Source organism: Pelobates fuscus, chromosome 2, assembly GCF_036172605.1.
Source record: "Pelobates fuscus isolate aPelFus1 chromosome 2, aPelFus1.pri, whole genome shotgun sequence".
NCBI classification, from domain to species: Eukaryota; Metazoa; Chordata; class Amphibia; order Anura; family Pelobatidae; genus Pelobates; species Pelobates fuscus.
The window spans coordinates 406,814,546-406,835,027 of record NC_086318.1 but is presented as its reverse complement, the minus strand read 5'-3'; the positions used below and the strand labels follow the sequence as shown (position 1 = coordinate 406,835,027).

Sequence of the window (20,482 nt, the reverse complement as noted above, 5' to 3'; positions counted from 1 at the left end):
GTACAGCCATGCCAGACACAGCATGGAGGGCACAGCCACAGCCAGACACAGCATGGAGGGCACAGTCACAGCCAGACACATTATGGAGGGCACAGTCACAGCCAGACACAGAATGGAGGGCACAGTCACAGACAGACACATTATGGAGGGCACAGTCAAAGCCAGACACAGCATGGAGGGCACAGCCATGAGGGCACAGCCATGCCAGACACAGCATGGAGGGCACAGTCACAGCCAGACACAGCATGGAGGGCACAGTCACAGCATGGAGGGCACAGCCATGCCAGACACAGCATGGAGGGCACAGCCATGCCAGACAAAGCATGGAGGGCAGAGTCCAGCCATAGCTAGGCTGCAGGGCACAGTGCCAGGGCCCCTCCCCCCCGCAGGGCACACAGTGCCAGGGCCCCAGCCCCTCCCCCGTCGCAGGGCACACGGTGCTTGAGACCCAATGGTGATGAGCCAGCAGCCAGCTCCGCTCTCCAGGCCGTGAGATTGCCTTCCTGGCTGCCAGGCTCGATCAGCAGAGTGCCGATTCACGGATCCTTTCAGTACCGGGGGCTGGGAACTCGCTCGCGGCTCGCTCGTTTAGGCCTGAAGAGGGACAGGCTGTTAGCGGAACGTTGCCCTCAGTGGGCGGGGTCAGAAGGTTAGTGGGCGGGGTCAGAGGGTGAGCCGGTAAAGCTGAACTGTGACCGGATTAACTACCGACACCTCGGCATCCCGAGCACCGGCCCTCAGACGGTAAGTCACCGGGCAGCAGGAGAGCATCCCGGCCGGGGTGTATAGAGCTCTACCGGGCATCACCGGGGGGGTGTATAGAGCTCTACCGGGCATCACCGGGGGGGGTGTATAGAGCTCTACTGGGCATCACCGGGGGGTGTATAAAGCTCTACCGGGCATCACCGGGGGTGGGTGGGGGTGTATAGAGCTCTATTGGGCATCACCCGGGGGGGGGTGTATAGAGCTCTACTGGGACTGACCCCATTGGGGTAACTACATCACTGTGCCCCCACTGGGGTAACTACATCACTGTGCCCCCACCGGGGTAACTACATCACTGTGCCCCCACCGGGGTAACTACATCACTGTGCCCCCACCGGGGTAACTACATCACTGTGCCCCCACCGGGTTAACTACATCACTGTGCCCCCACCGGGTTAACTACATCACTGTGCCCCCACCGGGTTAACTACATCACTGTGCCCCCACCGGGTTAATTACATCACTGTGCCCCCACCGGGGTAATTACATCACTGTGCCCCCACCGGGGTAATTACATCACTGTGCCCCCACCGGGGTAACTACACCACTGTGCCAACTACATCACTGTGCTTCCCCCCTCCCAACCCCTTACTGGGTAATTACATAAATTGGCTGCTCAATGTCCTCACTGGGGTAGTTAAAACTAGACCCAGGATCCTAAGAATGAGCTGCTTAGGGTATCTGGGGTAATTGGGATAGGATACAGTATCCCCAGCATGAGCTGCTCAGGGTATCTAGGGGTAATTAGGATTAGATACAGTATCCCTATCATGGGTTGCTGAGGGTATCTGGGGTAATTAGGATTAGATACAGTGTCCCCAGCATGGGCTGATCAAGGTATTTGACTGGGGTGAGTAGGGTCAGAGTATCTCACTGGTGTCTGTCTGATCACAGATTTTGCCCTAGTTCCATTCACTCTAATCTCATTGATAATGCCGCAAAGTAGTTTCTATAATACTTCAACTATTTAACCGAGTAACCGATTTTTGATAATTTATTTAAAATTAAGTTTAAAGTAAAGTATTCTAATTCTGGCACTTTGAAATGTTCAGTATATCCATACTGACTCCTGTTGGTGTTTGATGTGTATACTGAGTAAAATTATGGGAAATTTTTGAAATTTCAGAGCTTGAAAACTAAAACGGAAATCTCAAACTAGCTCTGAATAGTAAACATTTTGGGCAATTTGGGGCTAGTTGCTTATTTTTCCTTCAAACTACCTTTACTGTATTTCCTAATTGCAATTTTAGATCTGGTTTGGCAATATTGGACCTGAATGTATGAATCTGGAGACATGCTGCCTTAGGGGAACTTTTTAAAGCTATTAGTTTTATTAACTAAACACAAATTTTGTCTGGATGTCCCATTTTGTACTGGGGCATTTGTCCTGGTCTTTTGAGTGCATTTATTTGGATATTTCGCTAGCTTGCTGTCCAAAGCTTGTAAACCTAAAATAGTTAATGGATTGCAGGATAAAACTTACAAGGAAAGATTAAAGGATCTTAACATGTATAGCTTGGAGGAAAGACGAGACAGGGGGGATATGATAGAAACATTTAAATACATAAAGGGAATCAACACAGTAAAGGAGGAGACTATATTTAAAAGAAGAACAACTTCAACAACAAGAGGACATAGTCTTACATTAGAGGGGCAAAGGTTTAAAAATAATATCAGGAAGTATTACTTTACTGAGAGGGTAGTGGATGCATGGAATAGCCTTCCAGCTGAAGTGGTAGAGGTTAACACCGTAAAGGAGTTTAAAGGAACCCTCCAGTGCCAGGAAAACAAATCTGCAGTGCTCCCTCCCGCCCCCATCCCATGTTGCTGAAGTGGTTAAAACCCCCTCAGTGACTTACCTGAATCCGGCGCCAATGTCCCTCGGCGCTGGGTCAGGCTCCCCCCACGCCCAATGCTTTCCTATGGGGATTCCAGCGATGATCCGTGAGGACGTCCAGCGTAATTTAAAACACCTTTTGTGTTTTAAGAACCCCTCTAGTGGCTATTTTACTTGGATATTTTTTTCAGTTCTGCTATTTTGCCATTGAATTTGGAATTCACTTTGAATTCCCAACAATTCTCACTATTAACTTTTTTGCCATTATGTTTTTGTTTTGCTTTATGTACTTAGATGAGTGCTTCTGTGTTACTCACAAGTGCACAAAACCATGCTTCATTTAGGAGTTGTGGGGGAATTTTGGGATAATTGTTATAATTATGTTTTATGGATTTTAGTGTTGCTATTTCACTAATTTAGGTCTGATGTAATCTTGGGTGTTTCTGCGTATGTGTTTTTTTTTTCTTATTAGTAATGATTCTTCCTTAATCCCTATTTTAAATACAATAAATATAAAATATAATTGCAAATGTACACATTAAGAAATGCTTGCCAATGAAAGTGCCAAACACATATTAGCAAACATAACTTAATTTTCAAACACAGAGCATATTGTAATGTGATCTTCATCCAGTAAATCCTGCAAATTGCTGTAACACGACTGGATCCGTTATTTATTTATTTAAACTTTTTGACTGTTCTTTTTTTGCATTCTCGTATTTGCTGTGTTGTGTTTTATTTGGTCAATGTATTAAGTCTGTATGTGTTATAATTTAAAAATCAGCAAAGACTTAAAGGGGTACTCTAAGCATCAAAAATATTTAGCTTAATTAAGTGGTTTTGGTGTATAGATCTTATCCATTCAGTCTCACTGCTCACTTCTCTGCAGTTTACGAGTTAAATCACTTTATTTATGCAACTCTAGGCACTACTCCCCTGCCTGTGATTCACACAACCTCCCTAAACACTTCCTTTTTATTTATTTATTATTATTATTTTAGGAATTCGAGTACCATGCATTGTCACAAGATCTTCACATCAGTCATTTTATGTGGCCTGGTGTCTGTAGTGTTAATATTGCCTGCAATTGCAGAAGAGCTCATGCATCCAAGAGTAGAAGAAGCTGACGCCCACCCTGGATCGCGCTTTGATAAGAATGTTGTTCATGACAAAGAGTGAGTATTCTGGTGAACTTAAGGGGAAACTATAAACACCATGACTTTTCCTTGAAGGGACATTCTACGTACCAAAATACAAATATATATATATATATATATATATATATATATATATATATATATATATATATAATTATGCAATTTTTCGATTTGGGTTATATTTAAGACAGCTTACAAAAGCTGCAGATTTCTTGTCTGCAACTTTTGCAAGCCCTTTCCTTCTAACGCCGCCCAGAATTTATGTGGCTGTCCAATTATTCAATGAAAAATCTTTGCAAGGCAGGTGCTCTGAGCAAGTATCTGCCTCTCTAGTTTAGCGCCCCATGAGCTAGACAAACGAGTAAGTAACAGGACAGGTTGTCTGATTGACAGCTAGAAGTTGTAACAAGGTTAATTAATAAAAGTTACATTTTCTATTGAAATCTGACACACTGATGTGACTTGCTTTGTTGTAGTTGGCTACCTCAATTCATATTTTTTTTTTCCACAGCATGCCAGTGTGTGTGATTTTTAATGGTTTTGGTATCCATGCAACAAGTATATTTGTATAAATTGTCTGCATATGTATAAATACAGCAATGATGTCATTTAATAGTGTCGGTGTGTAAATGTGAAGGTGTGTTGTCTTGTGTGTGTGAATGCAGGGCTTTATCTGCGTGGAGGGTTTGTGTGGGTGGGAATGCCGGTATGTAATTGCTTGACGAGTCAGTATGTGGATTACAGTGTATTTGCAGCTCAGTTTCTTCCATTTATAATCCCACTGACTACCCCATGTGGGTATACCTTTCTACTCCCTATTGACAGTAATAGTAGCCTTCCATCCCTTGACCTAATTTAGAGTAATAACTCATTATCCCCATCATTGCCAGTAGTAACTCGTTAGCCTCCCTTCCTATAGCCAATAGTAACCATTACCCCTTTCCCATAAAGCTCCAACATATTCAGCAGCACTGTACAATGGCTGTTAAAGTGTGTATAATTCTTTCTCTTGTATCCCTTCCAAAGTGCTGTAGGCTCTTGTATATACTTACAGCACAAGCATGGTTAAATTATAATATATTTTGACAGTAAACAATATAAATTATAGATACAAAAAGAGAAGTCCTGCGCTCACTCCCATCACCCCTGGGCCGGCAGCAAGGACTACAGTACACATCAGCACCAATATATAGTAAAAACCAAAGAAAAGAAAAAAAAGTTACCTGCGCTCTCTCCTTAATCCCTATGTGTATTTACTTTGTATCACACAGCCTGGTTACAATGCTGCTACCCATCCCATGTGTTCCCTATTAAGGGTTAATAAGTAAAGGGGTGTATATAAAAAATACCCCTTTCTGTCTCATTAGAGATATCTTTGCCAGAAGCTCAAGGAAGCAGGCTGAAGGGTCAGTGTTAGGACCCGCTTAGGGGGGTCTGCCTTCCCATTGGCAGGCGGGCATTCCCTCCAAAAAAAAAAAAAAAAGTACAGCACAGAGCTCACTTTTAATTACGTATTGGGTAGCGCCATGAGAAGTCCAGCAAATATCTGCTTGCTAAAAAAGGTTGGTTTTAGAAAGAGAGAGATTGTGTGCTAATTGCCAATCAACATATAGTTAATAAAAAAGAGGAATTTAAAAGTTATGAACAAGAAAAAAATTATTAAAAATAAAGCAAAAAAGGTGCTGATTGTATAACATAATGCTATCTTTCATGCTATCCTTGTGCTCCTGTACAATCTATGTCTGTGATGTTGACAATTTTGTATACACAAAGTACCACCAAAAATAATGAAAATAAATAAAGCACCTAAATGTTTAAAACCTCGGAATTAAAATGAGCTGACTTTCCAGTGTAGAATAAAATCCATATCATTTTTTTTTTTACAAGTAAAAGCAATACATGAACACAGTAGGATAAAAATAAACAGTATATGACTGCACCCAGTCCCTAAATCGACTGAATCTCCATGGAGAAGCTTAAAGGACCACTCTAGGCACCCGGACCACTTCAGCTTAATGAGGTGGTCTGGGTGCCAGGTCCTTCTAGGGTTAACCCATTTTTTCATAAACATAGCAGTTTCAGAGAAACTGCTATGTTTATGAATGGGTTAAGCCTTCCCCCTATGTCCTCTAGTGGCTGTCTCATTGACAGCCGCTAGAGGCGCTTGCGTGCTTCTCACTGTGATTTTCACAGTGAGAGCACGCCAGCGTCCATAGGAAAGCATTATGAATGCTTTCCTATGTGACCGGCTGAATGCGCTCGCAGCTCTTGCCGCGCGTGCGCATTCAGCCGACGGGGAGGAGAAGAGGAGGATCGGAGGAGGAGAGCAGGTAAGATTTAACCCCTTTCCCCTTTCCAGAGCCGGGCGGGAGGGGGTCCCTGAGGGTGGGGGCACCCTCAGGGCACTCTAGTGCCAGGAAAACGAGTATGCTTTCCTGGCACTAGAGTGGTCCTTTAATGATTACTATACAACAGTGGAGTTAAAGATCTGAACAGGAATAGTCACTAAACAGTGAACTGTCAGTAGTTTAGCTGTCAGATAAGGTTTAAAAATATCAGTAAGTATTACTTTACTGAGAGGGTAGTGGATGCATGGAATAGCCTTCCAGCTGAAGTGGTAGAGGTTAACACAGTGAGGGAGTTTAAGCATGCGTGGGATAGGCATGGGGCTATCCTAACTATAAGATAAGGCCAGGGACTAATGAAAGTATTTAGAAAATTGGGCAAACCAGATGGGCGGAATGGTTCTTATCTGCCGTCACATTTTTTGTTTCTATATTCACCAAGGAATTATGGATTTTCTGTTTTAGATGAATATTTTCAACTTCTTGGTTAATTTTAAGCAATTCATTTAGTACTCTGAAAATCGCCAATACATTTTACCAGCAGGTTTGCTAGCACTTGTATATAGATTTTCAGACTGAAAACTGTATCATCCTCTCTGATAGTATAGATATCTATACCGTTGGCATAGAGAGCTGTGCCAACATTTGAGTGAGAGAAAAGAGCAGGAGAACCCTCCTACAGTTGATTCTCCTCCTTTTTATCTGGTATCACCCAATGAGGAATCCCAGCATGTCTGCATTATGACTGATGTGTGGCCTGCACTGGGAAGTGTTACAATGAAAAAACATTCATGTCTGAGAGGGATAGGAGCAGGCCTAGATCACAGGGTGAGCGTAAAATCTGCAGTACTGGGGTAAGTAAATAAATCCACAGCTCTAAATCAATGCTTCACTATGATAATTGATATATTGTTTGGTTTTAGGAGTTATCTGTTAAGATGATAAAAGGCAAAGAAAAGTTACTTGTGCACTACCGTAAATCCCTACGCATATTTAAATAACTGCAGTTTTTTTTAGTATTACTCTATTGTTTATTTAAGTGTAAGCTCACCTGCCATGTCAAGGCAAAACCTCTTGGGTGAGTACTACACTAACAATTAACCTTGCTGTCTTCCGTCAAACGGTCACATCTCTAATGAGACCGATAGAGCTATTATCCTAAACCTCTGCCCACTTATTAACCCTTAATAGGGAACCCCAGGGTGGACGGCAACATTGTAACATGGCTGTGTAGCACAAAAGCACATACAAAATTAAGCCCTTTGCTCAAACTCCCTCTTCTCGTGGACGGCAGCAATGACTAGAGTACACATCAGCCCCAATGCATTGATGATCTCAACCATGGGGACAGGCCAGCCTCCGCATGGAAAACAAGGTGAGTCATATTACCTTTTTCACTGCACAGACAGGGGGTCCGGAGACCTAAATAGCCATGCTAGTACTAGAGTTTCTGGAATACATGTTTTTATTCCTGACACTGTAGTGTTCCTTTAAGGCTCAATGTAACATGATTTTTTAGTATTACCTTTTTCTTTTCCCAGCCATATCATGGAACACTTAGAAGGAGTTGTTGAAAAGCCGCAGTCCGAGATGTCTCCTCAGGAATTGCAACTTCACTATTTTAAAATGCATGATTATGATGGCAATAATTTATTAGATGGCCTTGAGTTGGCAACTGCAATTTCACACGTACATAAAGAGGTGGGTGTATAACAGAAGGTGTTGTTATTTGAACCTTTTATAAATAATTGAAAATCTTCTTAAAAGAAAAAAAATTGTGTAAATAAAAATATCCACTTGATGCTATTGATAAATATGTTTGGCTGTTCCATCTGTTGTTAAATTAAATTTTTACTCCCATTAGAAGCTGTTTGAGGTAAATTTTAACTTGGCATGACAAGTTCACTTTAACTGCTGGATAGCCAAGTCTGTTAACAGCCATGTTAACTCTTATTAAATAGGAAAACATGGTACTAATTTACCTGTCCTAGCACTACACTTCCCCGTAGCCACCATGTGAAGACCATCAGGGCAGGGATCCGAGAAGAGAGTGGAAAAAGTTCGAGTATGGAATGGAGAAAAAGACGGGAGAAATCATTTTTTGATATTCATTCTTTACTCCCTGATAACTTGGAGACATCCAAACTTTTCAATCCTTGGGCTTATGCACCCCCTTTCATATTTTATTTAACATGTAGACATTTTTTTTTAATAAAACATTTTAGAACTGAAAAAGTGAAAACCAAGTTCCATGAACTGTCCATTTTAAATGTGGAATATTTAATTGCTTATTAACTTTATCTTTATCTGATGTTTTAGGGTGGCGATGAACACACACAGTCCATAAAAGAGGAAGAACTAATTAAGTTAATAGATGAAGTTTTGCGAGATGATGATAAAAATAATGACGGATATATCGACTATGCTGAGTTTGCCAAATCAATGGAATAAAGACCTTGGATTGTGCTTTTTTTTTTTTTTTTTTTTTTTTTTTTTTTTAAACGAGACCCAGAGAAATGTGATTGAATTGGTTTATAATACTTGAGTGCTTGCTTCTGTGAGACATATCTGTTTAAAGTGATGTAACAGAACTGGACATTCTAATCTACATACAGTACACATGTTCCTCGTATATAGATATGTACACAGGCGTAATTTTAATAAATGATTTAATTTATAAATAGCATAGTTAGGTCAATCTATATTATTAGTATACCTGCATTATTATTTTACTTTTTTTTTTTTCCCTGCTGAGGGCAGTTTGATAAAACCAGTTAGTCTACTGGCATAAAGTATTGACCCCTTTTGCAGCAGAGGGGTTCGAACGGGTGCTGAGGAAAACCCCTGTCTTAGTCAAACCTTTCAATAACAGTTTGATTAAAAAAAAAAAAAACACTTTTAGACAATGAACTGTAGTGGTTATGGTGCTCTGAGTACACCTTTATGAGTAGGGTTGGCAAATTCATTGGCAGGGATAGTCACTGAAATCTTAGCTTTCTAGGGATATTTTCTAATCCATCTATATTGTCCTAATATTTTTATATTGTCTTTGAATTCCTGATAATTCATACATTTAGTGAACATCCCTGTGGGAATTTTGGTCAGGTCACTTTGTCACGCCTTCCAGTCAATTCATGAAAATTGCTTCCTAGAAGGGTATAGCAATCACGTAATGCAATTCCTTTGGGTCTCTCATATGGGTAACTGATTTTCTTTTAAATAACATTGGAATTCTATATACTACGACCGCTCACGTGCAGTTAATCAGCAAGTGATGTGTAATTTCCAACAAATAAAACAAGCCAGGTTGCGCCTAGTTAAGAAAACACTTATGAGAAAGTTAATGGGTTACAATCCAGGATTTTAGATGGTTCACCAAATCTTGATTGTTCTAGCGTATGGGCTTTTGTCCATGTGAACATAAACAGAAGAGAAAACAATGGTGCAATACCAATTTTGTAAGTGGAGATACGCAACAAAAACTGCAAAATATTCCACTTACATGATAATGAGCTTCAGACCAGCTCCAGTTTTTTAGGCATATAGTGGTACAATCTCATCTAAGCCACTATATGCCAAAAAACTGGAGCTGGTCTGAAGCTCCATATCATGTGAGTGTGAATATCTCATGTTGTGATGTTATATAAAATAAGTATTTTCTTTACTAGGCACATCTTGACTTCTTTTATTTGTTGTATTTTGCACTTGGTGTTTGGGGTTGTTGAGGGAGTTCCCTTTGTTCAGTGATTCACCATTGTAGTCTGGTGGTTGATTGTTTGTCCATCAGGTTTGTATAGTGATGTTCCAGCATTATGATTGTTATAGCGTATGGGCTTTTGTCCAGGTGAACATAAGCAGAATGGAAAACAATGGTGCCTCTATTTAACCTTTTTTAAAGGAACACTATAGTCACCTAAATTACTTTAGCTAAATAAAGCAGTTTTAGTGTATAGATCATTCCCCTGCAATTTCACTGCTCAATTCACTGTCATTTAGGAGTTAAATCACTTTGTTTCTGTTTATGCAGCCCTAGCCACACCTCCCCTGGCTATGATTGACAGAGCCTGCATGAAAAAAAAAACTGGTTTCACTTTCAAACAGATGTAATTTACCTTAAATAATTGTATTTCAATCTCTAAATTGAACTTTAATCACATACATGAGGCTCTTGCAGGGTCTAGCAAGCTATTAACATAGCAGGGGATAAAATCTCAATTAAACAGAACTTGCAATAAAGAAAGCCTAAATAGGGCTCTCTTTACAGGAAGTGTTTATGGAAGGCTGTGCAAGTCACATGCAGGGAGGTGTGACTAGGGTTCATGAACAAAGGGATTTAACTCCTAAATGGCAGATGACACCAAAATTAAACTCTATACACCAAAACTGCTTCATTAAGCTAAAGTTGTTCCGGTGACTATAGTGTCCCTTTAACCTTTCATAAAGTTAATGGCCTAATAAATCCAGAAACATCACAAACATAAAACTCAAAAGGTTGTATTTAAAGGGAAACTCTAGTGCCAGGAAAACGATCCGTTTTCCTGGCACTGGAGGGTCCCTCTCCCTCCCACCCCCCAATCCCCGGTTACTGAAGGGGTGAAAACCCCTTCAGTGACTTACCTGAGGCAGCGGCGATGTCCCTCGTCACTGTCTCCGCCTCCGCGACGCTCCTCCTCTTCATTGCGTCGGCCGGTGGGCGAGACTGATCTCGCCCACCGGCCGAGGGGACCTAATGTGCATGCGCGGCAATGCCGCGCATGCGCATTACGTCTCCCCATAGGAAAGCATTGAAAAATCATTTCAATGCTTTCCTATGGGGTTTTGAGCGACGCTGGAGGTCCTCACACAGTGTGAGGACGTCCAGCGACGCTCTAGCACAGGTTTCCTGTGCTTGAACCCAGGAAGTGACCTCTAGTGGCTGTCTAATAGACAGCCACTAGAGGTGGAGTTAACCCTGCAATGTAATTATTGCAGTATATAAAAAACTGCAATAATTACACTTGCAGGGTTAAGAGTAGTGGGAGTTGGCACCCAGACCACTCCAATGAGCAGAAGTGGTCTGGGTGCCTAGAGTGTCCCTTTAAGGGTTTTCTTTGTTATTCATCAAGAACTGACTATGGAATTTCAAAGTTTAGGCCACCATAGCTCAGTTGGAAAAAAATATCCATCTTGACTATTTTGGCCTAAATTTTAGATTCACTGGCCCTGTTCTCAACAGAAAATAATTCACAGATTTTGGCTTTTGGTATATGAAGGGGCACTTTAAGACCCATAACCATTACAGCTTGCATTGTGTCTCTGGTCAACGACCACCATAAAAACGGTTAGACAAAGCGTTGAGTTCTACACAACGCCCAGAGACTACCCCCTCCTGTCTGTCATTTTTTTGTCTAACCAGGACAGTGCCGATTGGCTGAGAGGGATAATATTAAACATGATCCTTTTTATATTTACATGTGGAAATCCTTTCAGTATTACAATATTATTGTTCGTAACAATAAAACTGATTCCTACACCAGGTGTATAGACAGTCAGGGCTATTCTTTAAAGAATTGTGGTAAGTTGACAAGGGAATTGGACATTTTAAGCTAAAATAATTGGGTTGGAGAAATGGGTGATTTGGAGAATTTGTCCAAACTGACTATTTTGGTTGAAAATGTGTTAATTCTATTGTTAATTCTCCATAATTGTTTTATAACCCTGATAGTTAACATAATCACTGTTTACTTGTGAGATACAAGTGTGTGTGTGTGTGTTTGACAGCACACTTCTTTGTATTACTTTATTTAGGAAACAAAATAATAATAAATATAAAATATATTTTAGCACATATGAAATGTACAATATTGCTTTCTTTTTTAGAAATGTGATATAACTTAATCATCTTTTCAAATTTGTTTATCTAATTTTGGAAAAAGAAACTGTTGTTTTAGTGCTTGAAAAATACTGTGTTTTAAAAAAAAAAAAAAAAAAACTTTTGTTTTTATGAAAAATGAAAAAAAAATAAAAAATTGATAATTGCAAGAAAAGTAAATACATTTTTTCCCCCCTACGAACACCCTTATCCACTACACTTGTCCCCATATAGCATATGAATTATAATCCAATATATCAATTGTACTTGTATTCATCAAAAGGGCCGATTCCCATTTAAAGAGTAATAATCTTAAATGTGCATTTGGTTAGCTATGTTGTGTTTTTCTACAGAATATTTATGGAATTAACTTTTTTTTTTACTGTTTGAACCGAGCCAAAGTTTATCTTACTTTACTCTGCAAATATCGATAAATAAGTGGCAGCTCTAGTACATAGAGGTCTTACTTGCACTCTAGTCAAAGGGACAATCCACTTCCCAAATACCTGCCCCTCCCAAATAAAAATCGCTATTAGTACATATACTCCAATGAAAACTTGCATGCATTTAATTATGCATTTTTTCATTGGGAGTATAACTAAAAACAGCTAGTAGAACTTGCAGATCTCGTCTGCAGCAATTGCAAGCCCTCCCCTTCTAACCCCGCCCAGACTTTCTGGGACTGTCCAATCACAGACTTCCTGATGTAGCTCAATGAGAAATCATGGCAAAGCAGGTTCTTTGAGTAATTACCGCCTCATTAGTTTAGTTCCACTGAGATAATCAACCCAGGATGTAATATCGGTTACAGGGTGCTTAGGTTAGGGGTTAACAAGCTAAAGTGCTTTATGTGTGTGGAGTAGTTCTTTGTGTGTGGAGGCTAGGGTAACAAATATAGCCCCAGCCAAGGTTTCACACTTTAACACAGGTATCTATAAAAGGTTAAAGTTGCAATCTACATAGGTCTTTATATGTTAACGTCATTACAACAACTTTTGTGTTAAGATTTGTACCTGTATTTGTAAAATAATGTGAAACGATGTGAAGGCTGCTGTATAGATAAGATGCAATAGCAAGTTTATTTACAGTGCAGCTTGGAACACAAACACTAGTTTTCCACAACCAATTACAATTTTATATTTTGCCTCATTTTACTCATGTCCATAATATTTGGATTTTCTTGTAAGTCTCAATGACCCTTTGGCATGATTGGTTCTAGCAAAGAATAAGTGCTAATTCCAATGGGTGGGTGGATCTAAAGCAGCCATTGGCGTTAACGTTATCATGGAAGAAGACAATCCGGAGCTTGGGGTATTGATAGATCGCAGGGAGTTGTACCAGTCGTCATGCTGACGGGATGGAGGAGCAGCCGATGTCAAATGGGGGTGATTGCTAGTACACGTGAATTGACTGACGGCCGAAGGTGCATGGTAGCCGGTAGAGGTCATGGATGTGAAGCGGGGAATGTGGTTGAGAGCATGTGAATACTGATACTGGCGAGCTGGAGAGGACATGGAGCACATGCCAGGCATTAGACTGCTGCAAGCTAACATGCCACTGGGAGTTGCAGACTTCTGATTTGTCCGTTCTTGTTTTCGATGTTTTGCTCTCCGATTTTGAAACCACACCTAAAAAATACAAAATAAATATTTTCCTTTATTATAACCATGAATTATGTCCATTAGGACACCACCGTTTTCCTTAATTTACTTTGTGGAACAAGTAGTCAATGAAGTCATTAGAACCTTAACTTGTCCAAGTTTATTCGCACTTATGACTGGGTTTCTAGGATGTTTACTACTAAGACCAGCTTTATTCAGTCTAGCTAGGTGGCTACATCACCAGGCTTAGCAAATTGACCTATGCATCTCCTGCCCAAATAGAAAGGATAACAGCCTGAATTTGAGAGAGCAGCCTGACCTCTTTAGACTGACATCAAACCGTTCATATACATGTTCTTTTGTTCTCCGTGTTACCACAACTATTATTTCTCACTTATATTTTTATGATTTCATTTTCTTTTCTTCTTATGATCCTTCCGTTTTCCCACCAATTAGAAGATCTTTTTAAAGCTTAATTACATGGCATTTCAAGCCCACTGCTGCTCATTTTCATATATGGACACATTGCCATAATCAAGAGCTTTTAAAAAAATTGAGTTTCTGGGAGTGCCGCACTTTTGTAAAATGCGTTGTCACTTTATTAACATGAATGGCGATACTATGTAATATAAATGGGGTAAGCAGAAAAGACACCAACATGTAAACTATGTATAAATATGTAAAAAGGGATACTGTCATACATGGGAAGTTCTTAATTTTACATTTAATTGTCATGCTGGATACAGCAATGTATTATTTAACCCCTTAAGGACACATGACGTGTGTGGCACGTCATGATTCCCTTTTATTCCAGAAGTTTGGTCCTTAAGGGGTTAAAGGAACAACCATATATAATTCTCTGTTACATTTTATACTTTTTAGCAAGTAATACAACTTCTATCTTTTTTTTCTCTGCTCACATAATATATTAAGTTCTGTATCCATTGCAAAACGACTCTAAAGTGTTCAGATGCCTTTCTTAAATGTATAATTCAAGCAATATATCAAGTACAACTCAGTGTAGTGGTTATGTTAGCTTTAAATGCCTCTCCAGGTTCTTTGTTAAACTTTTTTAGGAGCAAAGGGCTCTCCACAGCACCTGTACACTAGCCCCTCATTAGCCACATTGATAACAAGGAATTTACACTTTCCCATTATCAATGTCAACTTCGTCATGGATGAGTTTTAGAACATGGACACTGGGCAGCATTAATAAACTGAGTGCTGAGTTTACTCTTGCTCCAGCATTTTCATCGTATCCTTGCTGTCCAAGTTGGCCAAAATTGAAATTAATAAGGCATAAGTGTGCATTGAGAATTATCAGTATGGGCGAGGAGCAGATGGTCTCTGGGTTCTGTAGAGATCCATGCTTTTGGGGAATTCACTCCTAATAAACCAGGAAACAGTAAGACAAGATCTTAAAGTACATAATATTCTAATTGTTTTCACGTATTAACCTGTATTCGTGCTTCATTTAACTTGGTGATTTTTGCCAATTCCTCACGACAGTAGATATCTGGATAGTGATTTTTATTGAATGCTGTTTCCAAGTGCTCTAGCTGTTCTTGGCTGAATGTAGTACGATGCCTTCGGCGGGTCGGAGTTGGGTAATGAGGAGGGACGTGTCTGCTGGTTGACAGTATGGTGTTGCCATCTATGGTCGAGGCATCTGGAAATGTTTTATATGAATTGTCGATATCTGAAACAGAAGATTTTCCCATAACATTAGATGATTCATTGAACATTTAAGTACACTCTTCCACCCAGTTTTTCTATGCCCCTGACTTTTTAACTCCCTTAATTCAGACTCTCCCTGCCATCTCAGAACCCTCTTCCTTTTCCCATTCCTCCTTATACAATGTTAGACACCACTTAACAGTTGGAGCCTTTTAAGTCATTCCTCCCTGTCAGTAGTGAGCTGCAGTCCATTAGATGCCTCTGCAATAACAAGTGGCTTAAAGAACCATTGCCAACACCAGTGCCATGCTGGCCACTACATAATGCTACGTTTTTATTAATTTGCCAACCAAACCCACCACAGACTACAATCAGGGGTAGGCAACCTTTGGCTCCCCAGATGTTTTGGACTACATCCCCCATAATGCTCTTACAGCCATAGTGCTTGCAAAGCATGATGGGAGGTGTAGTCCAAAACATCTGGAGTGCTGAAGGTTACCTATTCCTGGAGGTAATTACACAACAGCACACTAAACAAAGACCAACCCAATCACTTTTGAAGATACTACCTGATTGCGCCCACTCATTTGGGATCTTGTTTTCAATAACTGGTCAAGGTAGTAACATTTAGTTCAGACGTTAATCTTTCATAACCTCAACATTCTATTCGTGTGTGAAGGATCCAGGACAATACAAATTTCAGGACTTAAAATAAGGCTTTCTTCTCTTGGACTGCTGTTTAGCCCTTTCATTAAGCAGGAGTATAACCTAAGCTTATTAATTTAACATTGTGCAGTATCTGGGATACTGTTTGAAATTGGCACTTAGCCACCATCTTTATTCCCAAGGTTAAGGTACAAAAATAACACAGTGTCTGGATGGGGAACAAACAGCAGTGGCTAAGCACGGCCAAGCAGGACCCTGGCAGATTTATAGGTTCCTCAAGGTCCGGTCACAAGCTGTACCACCTCAGAGCTCAGCAATGGTCGGTACTCCTACCTCAAGAACCCACATGAACACTGATTGAAGAGACTTCTCAAGGAGATCCATAAAATAAATGTAACGATACAGAATGGTACAGGGTTAAGGTTTGCACTACAACACAGGGAATTAGTAAATTTAGGGTTAAGGCTAATGTAAAAAATAGGGTTAGGGAGTTATTTCATAAATGTAAATTCATAACTCTTCAGCTAACAGCCAGGGTTAGAATAATGTCTAGGATTATTTCAGGATAACATTGAGAGTTATGGTTAAAATAAGAATTAGGGTTAAATTAAATGAATTCCTAACGCTAATTTTAACCCTCACCTTAATCATAAATGACCCAAGTCCCTGTGCTCTCCTGCACCCTGTAAGCCTAATTGTTATGTTATTTACCTAACAGAATGTTAGGTAAATGTGTGTGTGAGCTCACAGTTTGAGGGGGATACATATTTTAACAGGGATGCCAAAGGGATGTCATAAAGGGATATGCTAAGCACTGAAACAACTTTAACTTAATGAAGTAGTTTTGGTGTATAAATCATACCCCTGCAGTCTCACTGCTCAATTCTCTGCCATATTAGATTTAATTTACTTTTCTTTCTGTTTATGCAGTCCTAGCTGTGACTCACACAGCCTGCTTGAAAAAGAAACACGGTTTTGTTATCATTCAGACACTGTTTACATTATAAGTTTTTATCTTCTGCTCTGTAAATTGAACTTTAGTCACACACTAGAGGCTCCTAGAGGGTCTAGCAGGCTATTAACAGAGCAGGACATAATAAATTCTAAATTAAACAGACTTTGCAATAAAGGAAGTTTAAGCATTAGATCTCTCATTACAGGGAATATGTAGATAGACAATGAAGGTCAAATGCTAGGGATGTGTGGCTAAGGCTGAATAAACAAAGTGAATTAACCCCTTAAGAAGAATTGAGTGAGACTGCATGGGGCAGAATCTATACCAGGGGTGCTGAACAGGTAGATCCCCAGATGTTGTCGAACTGTAACTTCCATGAGGCTTTGCATGCCTTTCAAATGACAAAGCATCATGGAAACTGTAGTTTTAAAACATATGGGAACCCCTAATCTATACAATAAAACCTCTCCATTAAGCTAAAGTTGTTTTGGTGCCTATAGTGACAATTAATTGGCACTACATACCTAATAATGTACGTATTTGTTGTGAAATGGAAAAATAACGATAACATGCAAATTTGTGCAGCAAAGCAAACCAGTTGTGACTCCATTTTAATGAAATATACAAATGTAAAAGTTTTGGATATTGTGCAATATAATCTGGACAAATTACTGCTGACCACTCCATATCTATTTTCACAGGAGTCTGGGTCCATCACGTGACACTAAGAGGGCTGCACCATTTCAACACGGCTGCTATACCTCGTTGTCCCAAACACAAGGGGTGCCAACGAACGCACTCTTTTTTTTTTTTTTTTTTTTATCAAAAGCCTTTTACTGTATAACCACTACAATTAGCTGTAGTTGCTCTTAAATCAGATTTTGTGCATTGTAAATTACATTGTTAATGCCATGTCTGTAGTGAAAAAGACTGAACCCTGAGACAAATTAAAATCACTTTCAAATCTATTGACAATGAAATGGGAAATTCTGGGGCAAAAGTCTAAATAATGTGCACACAGTAGGGTTTATGCACTAAACAGTGCATTACACGTTTTAGATCCAAGAAACCGAGCTGAAGAATTTTTTACAGGTCAGGAATTTTTACCAAAAATAATTTATCGTAATTTCTTTGTTAGTTCTCTACAATGCTCTATTTTAAGTGGAAACATTCAAGTGTATCATTTATATATTGTACAGCGCTACGGAATCTGATGGTGCTATATAAATAATAAAATAATAATAATAATAATAATGTACTACCTAACTCTTCTCTTCTAAGCAGCAATGCAAATTAAACAGAACTGGGTACGCAACGAAAAATGTAGGATAATGCTCGTAAGAATAATGCAAGTGTATGTATAGTATGTTGCAGACATTTACTCTTATCATAGTGAAACAATCTCATCACTAAGAAGAATATACATTAAACCAGAATAATTGCAAATTTTAGATCTTCATTGAAAAAAATTTATCTTTCAACTTGTCCTAAAAAGTCTAATGTCCTCATTATTAAGCCATACCTCCTGGTCTTGTGAAAACATACAATTATTATCAAAACCTCATGCTATTTCAAACTGAAATCTGAATTGCAAAATGTTATGCAAACTTAGCCAAACTTTCTGTAAAGGGGATTTGGAGAATCTCTGCCTAATTTTTGAAAATTGGATTTGAATTTATTTCGCGTAGTGTACAACCCCATAAAGTGTGAGTTTTGGCAAATAAAAATTAAACCAGAGTGAATTTCAAATTTGGGCATTGGAATTAGAAAAAAATCCAGATTAGCTACATTTTCAATTCAGCTATTTTAATCTAAAATGTTAAATTCATTTTAAATTCACTTTTTATTCTCAAACATGTAGATATAAATAACCGTGTGAATATCCCTGACAGTCTTTACAAAAGCTTATTTAGTTGATCATCACAAATCACTTTCTTCAATTGTTTGATTTTTTAACCCTACTTACTAATATTATCAGTATTAATTATTAGCATAACTGCTTGTTTATAGCGTAAATTGACAGACAGACCAAACATCTATCTATCTATCTCTCCCTCTATCTATCCATCCATCTATCTATCTATCTCTCCCTCTATCCATCCATCTATCTATCTATCTCTCCCTCTATCCATCCATCTATCTATCTATCTATCTATCTATCTATCTACCTATCTCTCCCTCTATCCATCCATCTATCTATCTATCTATCTATCTATCTATCTATCTATCTCTCCCTCTATCCATCCATCTATCTATCTATCTATCTATCTCTCCCTCTATCTATCCATCTATCTATCTATCTATCTATCTATCTATCTCTCCCTCTATCTATCCATCTATCTATCTATCTCTCCCTCTATCCATCCATCTATCTATCTATCTATCTATCTATCTCTCCCTCTATCTATCTCTCCCTCTATCTATCTATCTATCTATCTATCTATCTCTCCCTCTATCTATCTATCTATCTATCTATCTATATATCTATCTATCTATCTATCTATCTGTCTGTCTGTCTGTCTGTCTATCTATCCATTGGTCTTCCCATATTCAGCATACCTTTAGATACAGTCTGATAGATAGACAGACATATAATCAGCTTGAGTTCCATATGCATAGTTATTTATAATAATACAGATTATAACTGAGGGGGTTGGGGTAATTACATTTTCTTTCAAATAATTTTAAAGATTTTTGTAGCTTGGATCTATAGAATGACTTTCAATAACTATACATGTTTATACCAGATGTTAGAAACACATTGTATACTTACTACGTAAATAAATATATGTTTAGCGCTCATGATATATAAAGCAATAAGTGGATTTAAAGTACCAACACGTAGTATGATATGATTCCCTTATAAACTAATTATAGTAATTAAAGAAGGTTAAATATCTTCCAATCTTGTTTGAAAAAAAATAATAGATCTATTTTCTTTATTCCAGAAATATTATGATTTGTGCGATAGGATACATCATAATATTAATATTAATATACATTTACCAATTTTTTTAAGGATAGACGTTGACCATACAATAGTTCGAGAATGTTGCGCATTAAGTACCTTCATCAAACATCCCATCTATCATTAGTGGAATCATATGACATTTAGAACCCAGTATCTGAAAGTTACAATGTTGGTCATTTATTTAATTCTCTTGTTTTCACATACCTGCAGAAGATGTAACTGCTGCAATTTCCGAATAAACCTCGTGGTAATCATGACATTTCTTCTTAGATGCTTTACTTCTGACATCTTCCATCTTCGTCTAATCAATTGTGAGTTGAGTATTGCAGTGCAACAGTTGATGGATTTTTTTCCAATTTTAAATTAGCACCAGAGTGATGTCATCCTAGCCCAAGCTACAGTAATCCACCAATCACATCTTGCCTTAGGTAATTAAGCAGAACTCCAAGCTAATCAGAGGAGCTGAGAACAGGCCCTTAAGCCAACCTGTGACCTGGGAAAGACATTGACTGCAGTAGTATCATGGCTGGGGAGCTCTGCCGTTTGATTGGTGCTTGTAGCTAGGATAATAGGCATGTTGATACAATGTGGGTGGTATGCAAAGGAAAACGAACAGAAAAGCAATGGAGTTTACTCTAAGATTTACCTTTTGTAAGA

The 20,482-nt window shown here is 39.0% G+C and overlaps 2 protein-coding genes across 2 annotated transcripts; one reads left to right on the top strand and one right to left on the bottom strand.

Moving 5' to 3' along the window:
- Positions 1-669: 669 nt before the first annotated feature.
- Positions 670-8,587, top strand: MCFD2 (multiple coagulation factor deficiency 2, ER cargo receptor complex subunit). The gene is made up of 4 exons (XM_063443922.1): positions 670-744; positions 3,604-3,777; positions 7,646-7,805; positions 8,424-8,587. The coding sequence occupies exons 2-4, from the start codon at positions 3,617-3,619 to the stop codon at positions 8,553-8,555; spliced, it is 453 nt and encodes a 150-aa protein (XP_063299992.1). The 5' UTR covers positions 670-744; positions 3,604-3,616; the 3' UTR covers positions 8,556-8,587.
- A 4,493-nt stretch (positions 8,588-13,080) lies between these two features.
- On the bottom strand, positions 13,081-20,120 carry LOC134586409 (homeobox protein unc-42-like). Its single transcript, XM_063441910.1, has 3 exons — positions 20,030-20,120; positions 15,014-15,255; positions 13,081-13,583 (listed from the first exon to the last, which is right to left on the bottom strand). Exons 1-3 carry the CDS (start codon positions 20,118-20,120, stop codon positions 13,188-13,190), a joined length of 729 nt encoding a protein of 242 aa, XP_063297980.1. The 3' UTR covers positions 13,081-13,187.
- Positions 20,121-20,482: the final 362 nt, after the last annotated feature.

Bases quoted from the DNA above. Each gene is read 5' to 3' on its own strand.
- MCFD2 (XM_063443922.1), top strand. From the start codon at position 3,617: ATGCATTGTCACAAGATCTTCACATCAGTCATTTTATGTGGCCTGGTG. The intron at 3,778-7,645 runs GTGAGTATTCTG...TTCTTTTCCCAG, and splicing joins AATGTTGTTCATGACAAAGA to CCATATCATGGAACACTTAG. The intron at 7,806-8,423 runs GTGGGTGTATAA...CTGATGTTTTAG, and splicing joins TTTCACACGTACATAAAGAG to GGTGGCGATGAACACACACA.
- LOC134586409 (XM_063441910.1), bottom strand. From the start codon at position 20,120: ATGGAAGATGTCAGAAGTAAAGCATCTAAGAAGAAATGTCATGATTAC. The intron at 15,256-20,029 runs GTATGTGAAAAC...CTTCTGTTTCAG, and splicing joins AGCAGTTACATCTTCTGCAG to ATATCGACAATTCATATAAA. The intron at 13,584-15,013 runs GTTAATACGTGA...TGTATTTTTTAG, and splicing joins TAAATGAAGCACGAATACAG to GTGTGGTTTCAAAATCGGAG.